The sequence below is a fragment of the Seriola lalandi genome, unplaced genomic scaffold (assembly GCF_002814215.2).
Source record: "Seriola lalandi dorsalis isolate HSWRI2012SDOR001 ecotype SW California unplaced genomic scaffold, Sedor1 jcf7180002054544, whole genome shotgun sequence".
Taxonomy (NCBI): Eukaryota; Metazoa; Chordata; class Actinopteri; order Carangiformes; family Carangidae; genus Seriola; species Seriola lalandi.
This window is the reverse complement of record NW_019525097.1, coordinates 2562298-2584788: the sequence shown is the minus strand read 5'-3', so window position 1 is coordinate 2584788 and position 22491 is coordinate 2562298. Positions and strand designations below refer to the sequence as shown.

At 40.7% G+C, this 22491-nt stretch overlaps 2 protein-coding genes across 2 annotated transcripts; both read left to right on the top strand.

The window, feature by feature from the left end:
• The first annotated feature begins 1723 nt into the window (after positions 1 to 1723).
• atp5mj (ATP synthase membrane subunit j) lies at positions 1724 to 4478 on the top strand. The gene is made up of 4 exons (XM_023414910.2): positions 1724 to 1849; positions 2730 to 2853; positions 3324 to 3344; positions 4338 to 4478. The coding sequence occupies exons 2-4, from the start codon at positions 2730 to 2732 to the stop codon at positions 4349 to 4351; spliced, it is 159 nt and encodes a 52-aa protein (XP_023270678.1). The 5' UTR covers positions 1724 to 1849; the 3' UTR covers positions 4352 to 4478.
• Positions 4479 to 6121: 1643 nt separating this feature from the next.
• Positions 6122 to 21725, top strand: garem2 (GRB2 associated regulator of MAPK1 subtype 2). Its single transcript, XM_023414947.2, has 7 exons — positions 6122 to 6775; positions 9936 to 10076; positions 14051 to 14181; positions 14355 to 14520; positions 15448 to 16298; positions 17980 to 18149; positions 18965 to 21725. The coding sequence occupies exons 1-7, from the start codon at positions 6664 to 6666 to the stop codon at positions 19563 to 19565; spliced, it is 2172 nt and encodes a 723-aa protein (XP_023270715.1). The 5' UTR covers positions 6122 to 6663; the 3' UTR covers positions 19566 to 21725.
• Positions 21726 to 22491: the final 766 nt, after the last annotated feature.

Sequence of the window (22491 nt, the reverse complement as noted above, 5' to 3'; positions counted from 1 at the left end):
CTCAAACAAGAAGCTCAAGGAAGAGGAATGATAGTGCTGTATGGAAAGAGCCTGCAGCACACTATCTATAATGTCCATAGTCAAATCAACATACCTGTAGCAGGGCTGTAGTCACCACAGACAGCTACTGTAGCACATATTACAATGAAGAACGCAGTGGAGTGTGAACGGTGTAGAGCAAATCTCCTCAGCTGTGTCCTTTCATATTGGCACAACTCTGTGTTGATCCACTGTGTTGAGTGGCTTCAAATAGGACTTGGCCTTTAGGTGCTCATAAATGAAACAAGGTGCCTCTTGCCTATCAGAGTGTGAGGACAAAAAAGAGTGGAAAGTCCCGCCCACGCTCACTGCTGGCCTGCCAAATCACTCCTGCAGGCTCACGTAAAAACTTAGTACCCTTTGCCTAGAAAGTAATCATATCCTGTCAAATCCTAAAGTTGACTGCTTTGGTAGCAAAGGCAGAGCTTGTTTCTGCCGTTTCAGGAAACAAAGACACAACAAATATCTCTACTTACATATATTATCTGTTCTTCTTTTCCTTGATTTTCTTGTATACTACTGCGATAAAGATACGGAAACCAGGACGCTGGGAAGACCCTCAATTTGGCGCATTATTGTGGAATTGTTTCAGTTTCATTTTAGGGGTAATTCCAGAACAACTCTCCAGTGTGATAAATAATTAATTCTGCTTTTACTTTTCACACTAGGTTTCATATTGAGTCACAGCAATCTGTTAATTCATGACAGTTCAAAGAAATCAGGTGGGATCAAGTGTTTTAAATATTTAAAATTAAATTCAGACTCTAGAATATCTCTTTTCTTAATATTATTTATTCATTTCACCCAAAGACAGAAACAGTGCAGTACAGTAACTGCATTAACAGTAGAGATTGTTGCACAATGCCGTTTTTACCCTTGAGAGTAGTGCCAGTGTTTTATTTGTTGTCTCACTATGGTGAGCAGATCATAGTCTGAGCTTGTGGACAGTCTTTGCGCCACGTAGCAGCTGCACTCTCACCACAATCACCACCTCTGTTATGCCAGTGGCAGAACAAGATACTGTATAAAAGCAGAATAGGGTATGAAATAATAATTTCCCCTGGAAAGTCAACAAATATGTAACATAGAATAGAGCTAAAAGCAGGCAAATTGATAACAGTATGCAACTGAAATTGAAAATGAGGCAAGGGGTTTTCACACTAAAGGCTTATTGTAATCTATGTCCACTGACTTTTTGTAAAGGCAACAATTAAAGGAAACTGGTACCAGCTTTAATATGTGACAGTCAACAAACTAAGTGCCCCCTGACATGTCAATGTGTGTTTGGCTATTTTGACTTAATAAGGGTCGAGTGTGCCACCAGAATAATTATAATATATTTCAGTGATCAGTTTATTGTTTATCTAAAAACACGGTACTGATGTGCCTCACTAAAAATAAGACATCAGATCACATTTCATTCTGAGACTTATAAACAAAGATTTAACTTAATGTTAAGTTATAACATTACACATCATCTACAGGGTCAATTGACTGCATTGAATATATCTTTACTGATTAATTGTGTATCTAGACTTGTCATGAATGTTTAGTTTTCACATAAAAACAAAAAGGGGAGAAAAGATAACAGTGTTCAGCATTTATGATTAAGTCCTCAAGGTGGAGCCAAGAGATGGTTAGTCGGCTATCAAATGATTCAATCGTTTACCTCCATTAGGTGGCGCTGCTTAGCAAAACGTGAATGAAGTATTACTCAGCTGAGCATAGAAGAAGCGTCCCGTCCCACGACTTTGACGTTTAGCAGCAGCGGCTGTGTTGACCTTCCTACAGCAGCGTGACAAACTGAAAGGTAAGAGAAGAGTTACTAATTTGGCAGGGTGGCTTTAACCTTAACAGAAAAGCAATTGTTTTCTCACCACAGCAATATAAAATGAAGCTTTTCTCTCTGTGTACTATGGCTCTGTTTGCTACTTTTGGAGGTGTACTCAGCTAGGTAGCCTAGCTTCTTGCTAAAGCTAATTAGCGTTCTTTCCTGGCACTGGAGCAGAGAAGATGCTAACACGCTAGTTAGAAGCCGTTCATTCATTTAAGTAGTTAGCTTGTCAAATTACATGAACACAATATAAACTATGTGTCCGCTTATACATATTCTTTTCCTTCGTGTGACGGACTTGCATACATCTAATGCTAACACTTACTTCAGTAGATGCGAGGTTGTAATGTTAGCAGAAACATTAGCGTTAGCCCACTTGGTTAACTTATCGTCAGGTAAGATAAGTTATTGGACACGTCAATTAAAAAAAACGACTTATTTTGTTCCAGTAGCAGAGAAAGCTGATAAAAGAGAAGAGAGTATTGCTAGCTTACCCTTTCTTTTGATCACTCTTTCCAAGCTGGCCAAATTCATTAGCTTGGCCTGATACAGCTGAGGTCAAGGTATCCTTTACGTATTAAATGTATTACACTGAAGGTATTATATTTATGATTAAGTAAATACAGTCCCAAGTAGTTCTGTCCGGTAAGCTTAAGAGCAACACATTAGTAAAATGGTAGAATTTGGATGATTTTGATGTGTTTTTTCTCCGAATAAGAATGTAATGCACTTTGGGGCAGGTCCTCTGGTGTTCCAGCCCATTCTATGAAATAAACTGCTATTTGAGGTCGTGTCATTGTACTGACCGAGTGCGTGAGCATTGTTTTGACTGTACGTCTGTGCTTTTGTCCCACAGATGGCTGGACGTATGTTTGCAAATTGGTGGGCCAAGATGGGCCCTTACTACACAAAGGCATACCCTGAGATGTGGGTTGGTCTTGGCATCATGACTTACCTGTACTACAAAGTTTCCTATGGGGGTGAGTTTAAGACTTATGCAGCTGCACCACATATTAGATGCTGAATGTAGAGTACTGTAGTTGGTTTTGTTTTGCCGAATATGATATGTTTCACAAATTTGATAGCATCTTCCTGATCCTATACTGTAGTTAACATTAACTATTTTGGGTTGAATAGATTGAAAAGCAACCAGTCTTTGCACTTATTTGTGCAGGATAAGATGGATTCTTTTGTAAACATAAATAAGTACAACACAACAAAGGCAGCTCTCCTCACTGTCAGCACATCATGTTGTAAGATAAGAATATTGAAGTTGGAAATGGGTGTTAAATAAAAGTGATTTTCATGGTGCTGAATAACTGCCATGATCCTGTATCATTAAACGCCGCATTAATTGTCAGGGCTTGGGTTACTTCAATATATTTTAATACACAGTGTCTCAGTGATATGGGCTAATGTGACTAATACAATGTTTGTTTTTTCATTCTAGGCAAGAAGGCTGTGAAGGCCAGTAAGTAGCCAAACATTTTTTCATTATACTATGTAATCAGGGTTGGACAGTATGACTATATATACTGCGAAGCAATATTAATTTGTCTACCATCAGATTTTGGTCTATCATATACCATGGTGGTAACTATCCCTAATGGCCTCTGATCTCTGCATGTATTGGCCTTTATGGGCAATGTTGCAAATCAGCAGGACAGATTTTTGGCAGTGAAGTTATTTCATAAATGTATCAGCTATTCAAGTTACTGGATTAGCTAAGTAGTAAATGTCTGCTCATTATATCTATGAGAAACTTATTTTCCAGATAATTTTCTATATTATGATATATAGAGATATTATTATATAGATAGTATAAGATTTTGTATACCATGCTACTGAATTCTGTCCATATTGCCCACTCCTGCAAGTAATATAAAAGTACTACCTGGATCAGAGACAGAGTCTTTCTATGAACTTGAACAGAAAAAAACATTCTGCCATATACTTGTAATTAGAATTTACCCAAGATTTAGGGCTAGGGTTCAGTTGAAGAGAACAAACAGCAGTAGCACAAGGCCTGTGAACTCATTTGACATATTTCCTCAATCTACTGTAAGTTGTCTAAATAGGTCATCAAAATTGAAAAGAAAGGTGTGTTAAACACAGCCTTTAGAGAGGTTATGTAAGCCATTAGTCATTACCCTCTATCTTGGGTTTCTTCAACACTAAAGAAGGTTTGTGGGAAAAGGTTGCATCAGTGAACATGAGCTTTGCTGCAGGGAAATTCAAGTCCAAGAATCATGTCAGATATTGTGCAGTTTCATGTGCTTTCCTCTAGATGTCAGTGACGGCTGACATGTAGAACAACATTACTGGCTGATATTTTAGTGGTCCCTGTGATCCTTGGTGCTGGAAGAAATGCACTATATTCTGCCTGTGCTTGGTTGAACAGGGACTTAAATGAATCTATCTGTCATTAAATGTGTGCTTTTTTCCTTGTCCTCTCTTTTTGCAGAGCCTGCCCATTGAGTTTTCCACCATGCTGACAGTCCCTCCACCTGCTGTGAAATAATGCCCCAGTCGCTAATGAGAAGTCCATCTTCATATTTGAATTTTTGTTAATATGGAACAAATAAATAAAAGTTGTTATCCAAAACTTTGGTCATATCATTGACATTTTCAGAGTCATTTTGTATTATGATGGCCAGACAATAATGTTACATGAGATTGTTTGTATTCAACAGTGACTGTAGACAGGAAAAAAGCTTTTAACAAAATAAAGATAGGTGTGGGAATTAACCTCTGAACAACACTGAAATCTTAAACTCCTTGGTTGGTTCAATCCAGATTAAGTGGTCTTTTGGACAATTGTATCTTTCAATTTCAGTGTTTGCCATATCCTGTTGTGAGAGTGAAAACAGAATGAGTGAGCCATTAATGGCTAGTGAATCAGTTTGAGTTTACATTTTAACTAATTGAACAGACAAAATAAACCACAGCACTGCTATATTTGGTGTTGTGTTGGTTCATTTTAGGAAACTAGACATTACAAATTCAACCAAATATTTGTGATTGGACAAGCCAACTTGATAACCTGCATTGATGCACATAACTCTCTAACAATAGATATTGTGTATAGTGCTCTAAGTTACAATGGTAGAGTTAATATCAGTTATATAATTCTTTGGAACTGCTCACTCTGGGTTATGGCATGAAGGACTGCAGCATCACAACTGGTTTGCTGGCAAAAATCAATAGCAAATGAATCAGTTTCTGTTTACAGTTTGGTTCATTGAACTGAGAGCAAGCTGACCAGAGTCCTGCCTGCGGCCAGAGGTTTAGTGCTGGGTGACGATGTGGATAAACTGATTCCACTTCTGCAACACATCACTACTGTCCATTTGAGCTGGTGACAAGACTTATGTGTAAAGGTACTTTATATAGACCTGCACAATTACTTCTGCTTACTTCACCCAAGTTGTGTCAAAGCTAAACACAAAATCCAACCCAAAACAGGTTTAGGAGACCCCTGTCATACAACTCTGTCTCTTGGTGATGTCACAGATGCAGTAATCTTTTAGTAGAGTGACCCTCTTGGGACTGAGATTAATTGATTGCTTTTTGATGGGAGGGATGAGATACGGGTCTGGTGTGTAAGCACTCATGAATTTGCTACATCATCAATGCTACATCATTAAATAAATGTCTGCTCTGAGTGTCTAGGGCAGCTGTCATGGTTGCTTCTTGCTCCTATAGTGCCAATTATGCCATGGATGTCAAAACATACAAAGCACATCCCCCATAAAAAATGTCTCGGCCTGTAAGTTAGATTTTCCACATACATTCTTAAGTACATCAACAAACTGCAAGTGAGTACACAATGCAGTGAACTGGAGGTGTAGAGCAGCATATAACAGGAACAGCCAGTACATCACTAGTGTAGATGTACTTGTTCCACCCTGGAAAGTCCAAACTCACATTCAGAAGAGACAACTACAAATGACACATCAATCATTCGTTTTGCTTTTTGCATCTATATGGTTATTTTGGTACTTTCACATCTCTTTTCAGCTGTTTTGCATCTTTGTGGTCAATTTTTTTAAGGTTGTTTTGCCTCTCTGTTATTGTATTGTGTCTCTTTTTGGTTGCTTTGCATGTCTTTGTGTGTCATTTTATATCTTTTACCAAAGCTCTGTGACTTTTAAACAGGAAATATAAGTCACCTCAGGCTCTGGCCCATGAGTCCACCGATCTTTTGGGCTCCTGGGCCTGTGCCTGCAAGGCCTGTTCAGTAATCCATTATTACACGCCAGAGAAGGTTGAGAAATCCTGCCCAAAAAGTCCCTCCTGCTATCGTTCCACCTACGCACCTGTTCAGATCAACGTGTTTGGACAAAGCGGTCTAATAATTAATGGGAAAATCATCATGAAGATACAAGGCAGGTTATCAAACAGTTATCTTGGAAAGATAGACGGGCGATTTCTTTACGTGTTTGTTTGATTTTTTTTTTTTTTTTTTACAGTTAGTTATAAAAAGTACAACATCCAACTTTTGCTTTGCTATTTCGTTCACGTGTATGTACGGGGGTGGTGGACAAAAACTAAATGACAGAGGGAGAAAGAGAGAGGGCTCGCGCTCCCTCCCACCGCTCGTGCGCAACGACTGTGACTGCGCTCCCTCTTTCCTACATTCAAACATGGCGAAACTCTTTGCCATTATACCACCACCATCACCCTCATCCTCCTCCACTTCATCGTCATCGTCGCCACCATCATCCTCATCATCATCATCTTCACTATCATCATCACCATTATCTCCGGTACCGTGATGACCCGGGAGGATGGAGAAGTTGTCGGCGAGCCTGTCGGAGATCACTTGGAGCCCGTTGGCGCTGCCGTTGGACGCGGTGGTCAGCAAGTTCCGTCTACCCACTCTGGTCCGTCTGGCCCACGGTAAGAGACAATCCTCACCTGGGGGCATCGACCGCGAGCACGGCCGTTAAAAACTTTCAGGGCTGTTGTATATTCTTTTGGCAACTGTTAGCTAATTACCGCTCCTCCGTCGCCTCACTGCCCAGAGGTAAGACAACTGTGACAGATATGAAGATGGACAACGATAAATATGGATTTCCAGTCAGGAAAAGTGAAAGACTTAAACTTGTCGAGTAAGGTGTGTTCCTACGGGGTTTTGTAGGTGTATCAACGCTGGGATGTGATGACAGATGAATCATTTTACTGAAGAATCTGTGGAGCGTTTTGGTAGTGTCAAGATTGTCAGGAAAAGTTTCCGCTTCCGGTCAAAACTTTCAAAATAAATCCTTAACCATATCAGAATGTTTTTTAATAAAGGAAAGCTTTTTAGAGATAAATTAACTTTTAAATGATAAAACAAATTAATAAGTGTAATTAACTAATAGTAGCTTAGAGGGTAACCTTGTACTATCTTTGCAAAGAAATTTAGGCAGTAATATTCACATGGGGATTAGAGCTGAAACAATCAATTGATTAATTGATTAATCAAGTGACAGACACTTAGCCACCAACTATTTTGATAATGGAATGATGATTTAAGTGAATTCCAAACAAATATACCAATTAATCCCACAGCTTTGGCTTTTCCAATGCGATGAGTTGCTTCTTCTCTGTGTTTATTATTAATGTAAACTAGAAATAATCTGCAAAATACTAGATAAAGAACAGGGTTGTTAGTTGCAGCCCTGATGGGGATACCATTACAGTTTAAAGCATAAATTTAAATGAATTTGCAATGTGTATATAGAAGATTGTGTCTTCTAAAGGAAAGATAGTCAAATAAGTGTTATTTAATTTTCTAAAATTATGTTTGTTGGTCTCTCACTAACTAGAGGTTAACAACTTTGTCTAGGTAGGCAACATCATCAGGCACCTACCGATTCCAGTAAACTGCACACAGTATTATTACGTTTACTAATGTGAGATTTGTAATGTTTTATACCAAATAACATTTAAGAGATTATAGTCTCTCTCAGCTGTTTACAAGCCTTATTATACTATATTATACTACTATATTGATCAGATCAATTAATTAAACAGTCCCTGGCACTTAGTGAACACTTTCTACAAGTGACAAACAGCATAAATCACTTTAGTCAAATATGTGAATTTTTGATGCCTGATGTGCTTTGCAATTGTAGCATTACTTTTCACTATTGGCTGACAGGTCCAATAAATATGTAGTCCAGATTTTCTTTGAATTAGAATGGCTTTACCATGTATACATTAGTCACATCAGTTATGTTTTTGTTCATCACGTACAGTATTTTAGACATTATTGATGTCATCTGACAAAATATTAAAGAAGAAATTTCTAATGTCCCTATCAATGACTATACTTCTTTTGGTTCAAGGTGTGCAGTATTTTAACAAGTTTTACTGACTGTACCCCACTCCCTGGCCACATTTGGTGCTCTTATTTTGAAACCACCATGGCTTTATTTCCGTAATTTTTTTGGTTAAATCTGGCTACCTTGATGCAGCTGCAGCAATTACACAGACTTTCATAGTTCACACTAACCCACTGACTTGGATAAGAGAGTCATTATTTAACATTTGTGTTCAGTTTTTTATTTATTTGTGTTGTGTTTTCGTGCCAACATGATTCTCCACTGAACCAGATTTGGTGGCTTTACTTTGGGAACGGGCGATGGGTGTCATGGCCAAAGTTGTTCCAGTCCAGGGAGGCCCGGAAAGCCACAAAGTGTCTGTTGTGCTGCTGAAGTGCTGCTCAATTCTTTTCATATGTAAATGCTGTAATCTGTCGGTGAATGTGGTGAATACTAACGAGCAGCGACGAGGAGGAAAAACCTCCAACTTTCCCTGGTGAACAAAAGCGCGCACCCGAGCCATGTCATGGTCCCCGAAAATTACGCACCTTATTTCTGCCGGCGCGCGTGTGCGTTGTATAGAGGGGGCACCCGGAGGTGTATATTAACCGCAGTGTAGCTAGCCCACAGATGCCTGCTTGTTTGCACAGGCAGCCAACCCAGATGATGGTTAGTTATTTACAACAGGGTATGATGTAAGCATTTCGTACTGACATCCATTTAAATCTTATTAACAGCAACAACAATGTTTTATCTGGATGGTTCAGTGGTATGTGTTTGTGTGTGTGTGGTTGTGTGTGTGTGTATACAGTATTAATGCTCCAGACTGCTTTCTCTCAAATTCACTGAAACCGCTTGACAAATAGTCAATCAGACAAAGTCATGTCATGATTGTAAAGAACATTAGGCGTGTACATTTTTGGTCAAACAGACCTTCATCAGAGCTTGTTTGAATTGGACATAAATGTGTTTTCTGTGGAAAATGACATTGCTGTGTGACCTGACACCTCTGAGGATAAGAGAGAAGATATGTCTGACTTGGGTGAACTGAACCTTATACAGCAAAAACTTTGATGTGCTCACCAGCCAGAGCGAACTGAGACACACAGATATGATTTTAGTGTCAAGTCTCAAGTGACAATGAGCTAAACTCCCAATAGAACAAAAAGGTCCTCTGACGATCATTATCTTTTCATCAGAGCACCTGTTGTGTTTCTACTTACAGACTCTTCTGTTTCTATTCAGCCATCCATCAACATGACTGTTGGACTAAAAGGTTTGGGAGTAACTGCTCTCCCTCAGTAACAAGAACAAAAAGATGTGCATCCATGTGATCTGTGTGTGAGTCTGTGAGTGTGAGAGAGAGAGTGATTGAATTGTACCACTGCGCTATCAGCAGAAATCAATGCTGTTGTGCTACATGATGGCTCTAGTGAAAGCTGGGGAGCTGTGTGTGTGTGTGTGTGTGTGTGTGTGTGTGTGTATGGGGGCTGTGTAATAGTAGGTTGCCAGTTGCATAGCGGGGTCCTGATGAGTAGGTTAGGGGTGGTGAACCGTCACTGATGGTGGTAATTAGTGACACTGAATCCTGAACGCATGTGTGTGTTTGTGTGTGTGGGGATGTGTTTTAGTGTTTTCCATTGCTGAGCCACTTACTGTGACCTTAGAAATGAAAACCATAGGCCAGCAGACTGTTTGTTTATCCCTAATCCATTTCTGTGTTGATTTGTGTGTGTGTGTGTGTGTTCCAGGTGAATGTGTGGAGGGTCTGTCAGAGGAGGATGTGGTGCTGTTACACTCCTGTCGTCAGTGGACCACAGTGACGGCTCACAGCTTAGAGGAGGGACACTACGTCATTGGACCCAAGATAGACATCCCTCTGCAATACCAGGGTGAGAGTACACACACACACACAAACACACACACACACACACACACACACACACACACACACACACACACACACACACACAGCTTTTCTCCACTACCATGGACAAATATTCCTTATTAGTCAAAATTTGTCCTCATCCTAAAAGTACCAATTCTTCCCTAAAATGTACTTTTTCTCTAGGGGGTAAAAATAAATACATTTTCTTTCTTTTTTTAGCAGGTCAACATTTTCCGCTTGTTCTATATTTGGTGGGGAATTCATGTCTTTTTGGGGGGTTGGCACAATGTGCAGAAATTTCCCGGAAAACCTGCAATGACATTTAATGAAATTTAGAAATTACGAGGGTGCATAGATGGCTCTTTAAGACAAAGTATGTTTTTAATTATTTTTATGTCTTTATCAGACAGTGATAAAGGAGTTTTGACAGGAAAATGAGGAAACAAGAATTGTTCCCAGCCAGACTCAAAGCAGGGATGTCATCTTAACCTCTAAGCCACAGTGGTGCTGTAAAATTTAATTAATTTAAATGCTAAAATAAGTTTAGGTTCAATAGTTTGTTCCCATTTCAACCAGGCTGATAAGAGTTCATTTTGATGTAAATCAGATAATAAACAGGAACAGAAAATGAACACAACACTGTACAATTTAGTCACAATAGATCTCTCAACAGAACAGTGTCCTAATTATTTTGGTATTTAGTGATTCATCATGAACTTGGCAGACAACACTATTCAAAAGCTCAGATCTTTCAAGTCAAGACATAGTCTGACGAATATAAACTCCCAAAGAGGGTTTCTTCATAGAGAAGGAGAATTTCACATAATCCTTACAGTCACAATCTATGATTTAAACTGTGATTTAACAGTGAAGTAGTACATTTGCATATTGCAGGTTCATGAGCAGAGCTGAAATTATTGTGTGATTCATCAATTACTTAAAGAACAGAAAGTTATACAGCAACTATTTTGATAAGCTTCACAATTGTAAAGTTTTCTGCATTTCTTTGTCATGAACTGAATATCTTTGGGTTTTATACTGTTGGTTGGACAAGATTAATCAATACTGAAAAAAACCTTTAGTTGCAGACCATCTAGGATGATTGGAAGCTTTCTTTTTAGTTTGCATGTTCTTAACATGTTTGTGTGACTTCCCTCTGATTAAGAAAACCCATAAAGAAATAATTTGAAATCTTGGGAAATACTTATTTGCTTCCGTGATACCACTCTCATGCCTCTACAGTAAATATTTACAACAGTTCATCATTTTAGAGGATCTTATGTGTCGGACCAGTAACAGTTTCTTTTTGTTGCTTGGCCATTGGTCCTGACAAAAGAAAAATGTGATTTGTGTGAAGAAGTCATGTATTAAAACTTGAATGAAATTCAACATTCAACACTGAAACCCTATAATTAAACCCTAGTGTACATACACACACTCAATACAACTACTACTACTGTAGATGTGACCTTCCCTGACTCCTCCTGTCCATTCACTTTTCATCTTCCTGCTGAATGAGTCAAGTCAGTATGACCTCACCGGAGCTCATCCCCAAAATCCCATTGTTCAGACTCCCCATCCAGTCACATTATTTGCTGTGTAACTGGATCTTAATGCCTCCTCTCCATTGCTTCCTCCACTGATGGAGCACAGATGTTACCTCACACTACCGCTGCCTCTCAGGCTCCTTTTCGTTGAGATCATTGTCATTTTAGACATTGTAGCATTTCACAATCGGAAGCATGTGACCGCAAGTATTTCCGATATTAGCAAGAACCAAGATAAGATCCAAGAACCAAGCTCAAGAACTCGTAGCACTGGATAAAACCCAAAAGACAAGAGCTGGCTCATTCACACGATACATGACAAAGATGCTCCAAGTGCTACCACTTGTAACTATGGGTGTTTCCAAATTAACCAGAGCTGAAACTTAAGGAATTATAACTGCAGTCACCTTGGATAATCATTTTTAGAGCGCTAAGTCTAGAAATTAAAAAGACGCATAACAGCAGCTACATGATTCATTTGAGTTTTGAATCATCATTTTCTTTGTTGTAGGATTTGCCTTCTCTTGCTGCTCCTTTTTTTTTTTTTTTTTTTTTTAAAATCAACTGGTTTCCAGTTTTTGAAAATACCAGTGTCTATTCAGTCAATAATGTTCATGGCAGGGACTTTTTTGGGGGGAAGTAACTGGGGATACGGAACCAAAATGGTTCCACTGTTGGAAAAGTGGCTTTTCTGTAAGAGTCTAATAGGAAATAGCCTTAAGAGCTGCCATAGGGTGACTTTGGGTTGTTGGATCCTGTAGCATTACATCAACCTGATGTCCTCATTAGTACTGCCTTATTTTGATGATACATTTTGGTAGACAAGAAAAAGCGAGACAGCAAAGCCAATTAATTTGTTTGCTTACTTTTAGGACTATCTTTATGTCTCTCTGACATGTGAGTTGTTGAATCAGAGGCCATCACCAGTGATGAGATAACGTCTGTATGATGACTTCATACAGGAAGTCTAAATAAGCTTAGGAGGAGAGCAATATAGGATTCCCCCTGGGGATGGACAACAGGATGCTCCCTCCTCCTTCTCGATGTGTCTGTCTGCATCCTCCTCTGTTCATCATAGAGCGGCAAGGATGACTAAAATGTAGAGGACAGAAAAGCTGAATGATCCCTTGTCATGAATAAGGTTTCAGGGAAGTGGAAGTAGTGGCCAAATACTCATGTGTAGGGATTTAAAAGCCTCAGAATGATTCTGTTTTTATTTCTTCAAACATTTTCTCACAGAGTAATAGTAGATCTTTGGTGTGTTGTCACATCTCAGTAACATTTGGAGTCTCACTTCTAGCTATAAAATCCTCTTATAAGAGTTTCCTAGATGGAGCTGGAGTTTTGTTTGGTATAGCTGTAAAGCCTGTTTCGTTTCAAACCCCTCCTCAGCCTGTCACTTTTTTTTAGGGAAGGGGGTTGGTGGGTTGTGTGGAAAAGTAGCACTTGCTGGTATTGTTCGTTGGGTGGAAGCTCCTTATCCTGGGGGCTGTGTTTGAATTGGAAGGTGGGGGGTGGAGGAGAAAGAGGGCGAGAGGGAAGGAGGGAGGTGCTGGCGAGGAGGATGGTGGAGTTTGGTATTCTGCTCTGCCTCCCAGACAAAAAAAAAAAAAAAAAAAACTTTTTTTCTTTCCCTCACACACAAACACTTTGACTCTGTGAGAAAAAAGAGGATCCTTCGAGGGTTATCGAAGTTCAATGCAAGAAAAATGTGAGCGCCATTAAAAATATTCTTTAAACACAGCTGACTTGGAGCACATTGTGCATTCCTTTACAACATCACAAAGTGGTACGAACCAAAAAAAAAATGTACAGTTTAAAGAACACAAACACAGTTACTGGACTGCAACACTGGAGCACATAAGTGTGAAAGATTTACAGACGGAGGAGGGGATGAGCAAAGGGAAGAAGGGTAAAAGAGAGAGAGAGAGTTGTGTGTGTGAGTGTCTCCATGGTGATGTGTCTCTGCTCTGCGTGAGAATGGGGGTCCTTTATTGGTTGCTATGCCAACCCCGTCGGCTGTTGATTGGCCAAGAGCTGGTGCCAGGTCATAGGTCACGGAGGTGTCTTTGTATTCTTCTCGTCCAAACGGTGTCTACTGCGAATGTGTGTGTGTGTGTGTGTTTGAAGTAAGACTGCAGGAAGTCAAATAATAGAAAAAAGAAAGAGAACAAAAAAACTTTTACCCTTTCTTTTTCCTTCCTTTCCTCGTCTTCTTCCCTGGGCTAATTTCTCTTCTTGTCTCTTTCCTTGTCCTCCTTCCTTCCCTCCTTTACCCTTCTTATTCATCATCCTCTCCTCTTTGGACTGCCTCCACTGTATTCTTCTTCTGTCCTTTCCTTCACCAACTTCTTCCCTTGTCCGCCTTTATCACCCCCACCCCCACCTCCCCACCCCAATCACCCGCTTCCTGTTTCCTCTGTCCTCATAGGCAAGTTCAAGTTGTTGGATGAAGACCGGGACGTCAGGGATCCGGTCCAGTATTTCTCCAGTGTGGAGGAAGTTGCTGGAGTCTTCCCTGACCGGGTCTTTGTCATGGAGACAATCACCTTTAGTGTCAAGGTTAGCACTTTTTCACATCTTCATATAAAGCATTTCCTGCTCTACTTTACTTTATTTCGCCTTCAGTATGCAGGTAATATTCTATCTAGGATTTTCAGTAGCATGACTAAGTCTGCACGCAACCCTGTAGCAATGCATTATCACATCCACTTATCCATGCCTGTGTGCTGCAGGTTGTTTCAGGGGAGTTCAGTGAGGACAGTGAGCCCTACAGCTTCACTCTGCAGGCTGGAGATGAGCTGTCACTCATGGGGAAAGCGGAGCTTCTCTGTGCCACACCGTCTAAGGAAAAGACGGGATTGAGCGCTCTCCTGAGACGCCTGGGAAAGACTCCTAGGAGTAAGTAAAGGCCAAATTCAGTGTGTTGAGGTCTGTGTTTCACAGTCCTATTTCAGTGGTTGCATATGAGAATAAGGAAGAGGGAATGAGTGACATTAGTGTTAATACTGTATGGGATGAAATATTCATTCTTGAAAAGGGACACCAGCTGTTGATTTTCTAATTGATATGGATGATTGATGAACTGGTTGGTTCAGTTTAAAGATTATAACTCTTGAAAAGGCTGAAAATGAAATATCTATAAAACTACAATTTCTGCAAAAAAAAAGGTGCTTTATATCTTTGTCTTCTTTCACAAGAAAAAAAAATGGGTTCATAGTTGTGAAAAGGCGTCCAGTCTCCATTTTTGTGTTTCTTTAATTCGTTGACCAAACTGTGATCACAGAAGGTTTGCTGTAGAAGCTGAGCAGATCACTAAGCCTTTCTTTAGCTCGCTTAATATTGTTTTCACTATCAGCAACATCTTCATCTCCACCAACATCAGAAACTTGTAAGGAGAAAACACAAGCTGCACAACAGTAGTTAGGAGGCGCACATCAGCATAGCACACAGCTCTGTGGGTACAGCCAAAACCCTAAAGCACAACTGTGAATTCATCACATTTTGGTTACCGTAAAAAAAGAAATACGAGAGGTCCGTGTCCGACTGGAAATACAAGGGGAATGTTAAGCTTGTGTTTCCAGTCGGACACGGACCTCCCCGACCAAGCCTACTGTTTGGCTGTCGGAGAACACGATATGCAATTTTAACACCACATATCTTGAACTGCACATTATTGTCGTCTTTCTTTATCAAAGTATTTCCAGACATCGCTTTCCCTAGTCACGGCTGCCACGGTGCACGTTACGTAACGCCAACTGAGTTGAATTTATGTAGCCAAAAACAACACATGCGCAGGTGTTAACTTTTCTTTCTGCGCCTCTTCAGGTAAAACTCCATGCCTGGTCTGTATGAACCATCGCACCAATCAGAGTGTCAGCTTGCCCTTTGGCTGCCGTGGACGCTTTTGCACACGCTCCCCTCTGGAACAAGGCATGCTGGGAGGGGAGCACACGGTACGAAGCATAATCGAGAGAGTTCGCCTCCCCGTCAATGTGTCCGTACCTTCACGACCACCACGGAACCCCTACGACCGCCATGCGGTCCGAGAGGGCCACCGCTACAAGCTGCTCAACATCGTCAGCAAGACGGTGGTGCTCTGCATGGTACTACGCCGACAGGAGGTCTCCCCCTCCCATTTCCTGCTGCTGCGTTGCATGCCCCGGTTTAATGTGGCCGAGGTCTCCGTTCACACAGCGGCGCTGGAGAGCCTCCTGTTGCGACACGCATTTGACCCAGATGCCTACTCTCGTGCAGTTAGAGAAACCCGGCCAGAGCTGGAGTGTATGACCGAGGAGTGTGTGAGCCCACGGCGCTCTCGCATGTGTGTGTCGGGTCAGGACTCATTGGCACCGGCACTGCAGCGCCTCTCAATGTGTGGGTATGGGGGAGGGGTTTCGGACAGCCTATCACAGCGCTGTAGGGACTCTCTTGGAGAGAGACTCGGGGAGGGACCAGGTGAGGAGAGGGAGTATGTGACTCCTGAATGGACTGAGGCTGAAATGAGGACCAGTGAGGAAATCCCTTACGAGGAACTCTGGACCAATCAGAACGCAGAGGGTTTGGGGAAGGAACCAAACCTCATCTCCTTCCATTCATCTTCCTCACTGGACGGTTCTCTTGGTACTGTGGTGACAAGAGTGTCCACCCCACCACCTGTACCTCCAAAATCTGATGCTGTGAGTTTCAGTCTTTAACTCTTTGTCTTTCTTTTTGTCCTTCTGTCTCTTATTCCTCTTATCTGTCCACAGCAGCATCCGGCTGTTAAAAGTCAGGATGCCTGGCTTGAATTATTCATACATTACAGCTTTTAAACCTCACTGACCACACAAACATGTGCGCACACACACACACACACACACACACACACACACACACACACACACACACCACACACACACACCAGAGCTTTCCTGGAAAGGCCGTCATACACTCACAGCCCATGTGCTCAGAGCACATGAATACATACGTCATCACTAAGGCTGCAGTTACATGTTTGCTGTATTTATTGCTTCATATTAGTCTGTTTTTTTTTTCCATATAATAAAAAATGCATTAAAAAATATATAATAAAAAACGAAGATCAGTTCCCATAACCCAAGGTCATGTTCATATAGCTTAATGTATGAACAACAGTTAAAATCCCAAACATATTCAATTTAATTTAATTTACCAGTCATATAAAACTCTGGAAAGAGAGACTACTTTACATTTTTTGCTTGACAAATGGCTTAAACAATTAATCGATTTTTAGAATTGTTCTTGATTGTTTTTCTGTTGATCAAGTAAATGTTGAAACATTAATCCAGTTATTTCAAACCACCTTTCCTTAGTTTTTATGACAAAACGAGTCACAAAACCCTCCTCCTGCACAGCCTGTGTTCCACCAGCTTTTTAAGGGTTCAGTCATGGGTTTATATATCAGGGTAAATTTAACAAATAATTTTTATTATTTTGTGTACATTCAAATCCTATGACCTCCAGTGGAAAAGAGATTAGTTAGTTAAGGGGAAAGGACTTTGGTTATTTCTTATAGAGGAAAGGCTCTCGATATCAGTCCTGTGTACTTGACTCAGTAGTTATTTGTGGTAACCCAGTTATTCTCCCTCTAATGATTGAAAATGACGTACATACTGTAGCAAGCAGACAGTAAGAAAAGTACAAATATTAATGAACAATGTGTGGTGCTGTCATTACTGTGGTACATCACTTTGAGATGAACAAAACATTTTTTTACAAAATGTATGTGTAGGGTTGTTGTGCAGTGCTACAGTTCCTCATGCTCCTTATGTTCCTCTGTATGAAAAACACCCTAAAAAACTAATGGTTTTAAAACCAGAGAATGTTGTGTCATGTTGAAATCAAGCTTGTTTTTGTTGCTGCTGTTCCCCACCGTTCGTGTTCATATGTTAGTGCATATGGTGTCTGTGTTTGAAAGGGGGGCCATTATCATGCTTGTTTTGTTTAATTAACTTTTTTTCTTTTGAAGTGATGGCAGCTAACAGCAGTACAGAGAGGGTATGTGGGTGCTGATGTCTGCTATGCAGCTGGATTATACCCTGTCACACATCGTTCCTCATTCCCTGATATTTAGCCTGCCAAGACACGACAGGAGAGTGTGCATATGTGTGTGTGTGTGTGTTTGTGAATGTGTGTGTGAGGAGCTTTATACTGGATGTGAGGGAGTTTGTTTGAGGTGTAAAGGTCACTAAGTTTGACATTTACCAAGCAGAACATTGAGATAAGTCAGCAGACACACACTCACACGCAAACTAAAACCTCCTGAGAAGTCAAGTTTTAGGAGTTACAGTTTTTTGCTGTTGTAGCTCTCATTTGTTCTATGTGTGTGTTTGTATGTAGGTGAGAGAGGAATGTCGCTACTTGATTGCCCCTCCGGTCCCCCCTCGCTGCTCTAAGGGGGGCTCCATTTCCAGTCCGGCCCCCAGCCCGCCCATCCCACCTCGCTTCCCCAAAACCTCCACCTCCCCGAGACCCAACCTCTCCTTCTACTCCTCTGGACTTCAGGACAGGTACAGTATGACAATTTTGTTGTTACAAAAACATATAACAAATCAGCCTTTATATTATCAATAAATCATTATCACATTTCTTTGGAATTATTAGTATAATTACTCAGAGAGCCTCTTCTGGAATCAACACTGTTTTGATTTGCACGTGCTTTATGGTACAAACAGGAAGAGGACAGCGTTCTTTTATGTCAAATTGTTCTTCACTGGCTACCAGTGTTTCCTAATCAAAGGATGACGTAAAATCTCATTGTTCTCACTCTGAATAGAGAACATAATAGGGATAATTGTAAATACAATCAGCCATGACTTTGGAAATAGCAACTGAGAAAAGAGAAAAGATTCTAGGCAAAAGCTCCATTAGTGAGCTGTTCTGGAGCTTTCGATTAGATGACATGATCTTCATCAGCAGATGGAGTTTGACCACTTGTAATGTAACTGTAAATGTTCACAACACAACATAAATGAGACGTTCCTTAAAGTGCTCAGCAAGAAAGGGAATTTTACACATTTACAGTTACATGTCTAGTTGACATAGAAAAACGGTATCAACTGCATTTTAATGATAGTCATTTAAATACTGTTGAAATAATTAATATTGAAAATATCCATGTTTAGCCTAGTTTTAACTTTAAAAGGTTAGATGTGTTTTGACCTGTAAATCTGCTGCAAAAACACTTACCAGGAAAAGACATATAGACTGTATAAACTATAGCCCAAAAATGTGTATGATTTCAGTTTTTCACATGGGATTTATTGGTGTTAAGTCATGATAACTTATTGTAGCAACTAATATAATTTCTCCTGCCCTGTCCCAGCTGCTCACCCTCTCCAGATGCTTCTCTCTACTGTTACCCATGCTCCTGGGCGGACTGCCCTGCCCCTAACCCCGCCAGTCCTGAGCCAGTCCCTGCCATCTCTGCAGACAACACAACCAATCCTCAGCCAGCACAGGCCACCTGGGCAGAGCCGTGGGTGGATTCTTTCACGTCCTCCGGTCCCCGACTCAGGCCGCCACCTCCACAGAGTCGATTCGCTCCCTTTGGGGCGTTGAACCCCTTCAACCGCCAGTCCCCTTGCCCCTCGCCTGAGCCCACTGCCAATCCCACGACAGATTTCTCTAGAGGTGCAGAGGGCGGTGGGACATCCACAGGGATCACCGAAGGGTTGTCCCCGCCCCCTGACCCCACCTGGCGACCTCCTGCTGACCTGTCTGCTCTTTCATTGGAGGAGGTGTCGGCATGCCTGCGTTTCATTGGCCTATCAGAGGCAGCGGTAGCTGTATTTCAGAGGGAGCGAATTGATGGCAGCCTCCTGGTGCAGCTGACTGAGGACATCCTGTCACATGACTTCCACCTGAGTCGACTCCATGTCACCAAGATCACACAGTTCATACAGGGCTGGAGGCCCAAAATCTAACACACACACACAGTCCTGATAATGTGCCTGTTGGCTCCTGAGCCTTCCTGAATGTGCCTTCCACTGTGACCAACTGGCTGCTGAGCCCCTCTGACTGAAGCTGAGACTTAGCTGAAGGAAACCGTGCCACCCTGTGGTCAAACTGTAGAACTGACACTTGATTGGCTCTCATGCTGAGAGTCTCCGACAGATTGACTGCATATTTCCTGTCTGAATCACAGACTGGGACTAGTTTACTAACAAATGGCTACAACAGAGAGCTACATGATGAAAGTGCCCTGTTTCAACTCATATTTGTGGCAGAAAGTCAACCATGATACATCTTCATGCTACAAAACAGCAGAAAGGTTTTAAGCACTACTTACATTTGTGTGGCCTTCATGCTGTGGTCCCACATAAAATCTGAAATGAGGGGGAAACACGCATTCATTTTACGTAAAAAATACTATGACAAATCAACAGAATTCCTGCAGTTTTTACACCTTGCATAAATTACACTGCAGTAAGAGTATGACGTGTGTTTTTACAATATAAGGAGCATTAAGGGATTCACAGCCTCTTTTGTTGACCAGTAGGAGATGTAACAATGAACCTGTCCCCTACACAAGTGTCTTGTAGAGCCTTCTTCATCTGTTTCAATGAGCTTTGGTGGCATGTAACTGGCAAAAATAAATAACACAATGAGAGGTTCTGTGGAGATAAGAGGGAGATAGTTGTGGACAGCTAAATAAAAAAAAAGAAAAATACAGAAAGTCTGAAATCTTAGCACCCAATTGATTACTGAGTTTCTGGTGCTAATCAATGATTCACTGAACCCTCTCTGAATATACAGCATTCTGTATCAAGGCCATTTTGTGTTTTGCAACAGTGACTTTTTTATTAACCCCCTTAAAAGGATACCACGAGATGTCTGTTGTCAGATACACAGATGTGTCGCCATGCTATAATAGAATTTTTGACCGCCTCAGAAATAGAGTTCGTACCTCAGATCACCTTTCCAGATATGCTTGATTTAGCCATGCATAATGATTAGTAACATGATCACATAGCCATTTGATTTTTAGTTCTTCAGTATGCAACATGAGACAAAAAACATAATGGTGACTACTTGAAAGAAATAGGTCCAGTATAACCAAACAGTGCAAGAAATGTCAGAATAATTTGAGAAAGATCCACAGCCCCATAAAAGATACTATAATTTGTCAAACAATCTGTTGAAGGATTAATAATATTGCATTAGATATTGAAACAATGGTTGTAGTTATTAAATCTAAATTAAATCATTTAGTAGGAACATGCCTTGCTTTCTGAAGTAAGTTGAAGGAAATTTTTTCTATTTTCTTAAATTTCATAGACCAAATGATTAATTCACTATTTGTAAAAAAAAAAAAATTAGTCAACAGATAAATCAATAATGAAAATTATCATTATCAGCCCTACATTTTTATTTCAGCTTTGGTATATAAATCCCTCCAAATCCGGCCCAATTATGTACAAAATGACAAAATGTATCAATTATGCTACAGATTTGTCAGACAAGTCTCTCTTCTTAATGAGCAACAAAATGGCCAAACATCTTCCAGGACTAAGAAATTGTTGGTTCTGAATGAATCCGGACATCAGCAGATTGACGGACAGAAGTTTTCTTCCATCTATTCAAATTAAAAGGAGGCTTGCTTTATGAATTCTACACAAATCCTGCATGATTAGGGGAATAAACTATTTAAACCGCCCTACAGGTACGGACGATAGTACTGTTATATAACCTGGGACAAGTTAACCAGATAACTGTGAAAATGTAATTTATGTTGTTGTAAATGTTAAAGACAACTTGTTTAGTTTTCGTGATTTTCGTATTGTCATACAAGCTGCTGTTGCTCTCATAGTGTCTGAAATAATCCTCTTTAAATTCCATATTCCCAAAATTCCCAAAGGCTGCATACCAACTTCCTCAAAACTATTTCTCACGACATCTCGTAAACTCCACCACCCCCCCACCCCCCATGCACACACACACACACACTTTACCTCCACCTTGGTTCACTACACCTACATAATATTGATGTACTCTGTGATCATGTAACTGCAAGGCCACTGTAAGAAGAGCAATGAAGAAATAAATGAGAAAATAAAATAAATAGAAACTTAATGACCTCTGAAGATCACGTTATGCTCTCTTGTTTGCTCTGGCGGTTGTGGGGAGCCTGAGTCATAGCAACACACAGACAGGAGGTGGTGAGGCTTATGGGAGATAAGGCTGAATACACTACCACAGTTACTGCATTGATAGAAAATAATATAACACAACAGCATACCAGATCAGTCAGTTTTCAGAGTGACAAGCTGTTTAGCCATGTGTAGTCACAGACACAACGTCCAGTACAAGTTAATACATATTCCCAGGCAAAATATAACTGCCTACAAGTACAGCTCAAACATACCACTGCAACCATAGACTGTATAAGAAGATGGATGTAGTCTCTGTGACGTCATGCATAGGTTTCTGATGAACGGTTTTGAAGCTCTGCTAATGTCATCTTGGCAGTGCATGACGTCAAAACAGACTATTGGACCTACTCTTTGCTTGTCCAAAAATGGCCAATGAGGTGCGACTGATGTGGAGCCGAGACTTCAGTGCAAGTCGGTTTACTTACTGTGGCAAGCATTCACACCTGTTAGCATTGTCAGCACACCTGGGTGTCTGGGCGTCTTGCTCTCGCTTGGCTAACCCAAGCTAATTAGCTAGCTAATGAGCTAAGCTAACCAGCCAGGTGTGGTGAACGTATGAACCGATACCTGCTAATTAGTGTTAACATTTAAATAAAATAACACTAGACTTTCACTCACCTCAGAAAACGGGAGCACAGACTTCCACACCTTCTGTTAGTCAATTAACCGCACAGCAAGGCATTTTATTTGTCTGGCA

Bases quoted from the DNA above. Each gene is read 5' to 3' on its own strand.
- garem2 (XM_023414947.2), top strand. From the start codon at position 6,664: ATGGAGAAGTTGTCGGCGAGCCTGTCGGAGATCACTTGGAGCCCGTTG. The intron at 14,521-15,447 runs GTAAGTAAAGGC...GCGCCTCTTCAG, and splicing joins CCTGGGAAAGACTCCTAGGA to GTAAAACTCCATGCCTGGTC. The intron at 16,299-17,979 runs GTGAGTTTCAGT...GTTTGTATGTAG, and splicing joins TACCTCCAAAATCTGATGCT to GTGAGAGAGGAATGTCGCTA.
- atp5mj (XM_023414910.2), top strand. From the start codon at position 2,730: ATGGCTGGACGTATGTTTGCAAATTGGTGGGCCAAGATGGGCCCTTAC. The intron at 2,854-3,323 runs GTGAGTTTAAGA...TTTTCATTCTAG, and splicing joins CTACAAAGTTTCCTATGGGG to GCAAGAAGGCTGTGAAGGCC.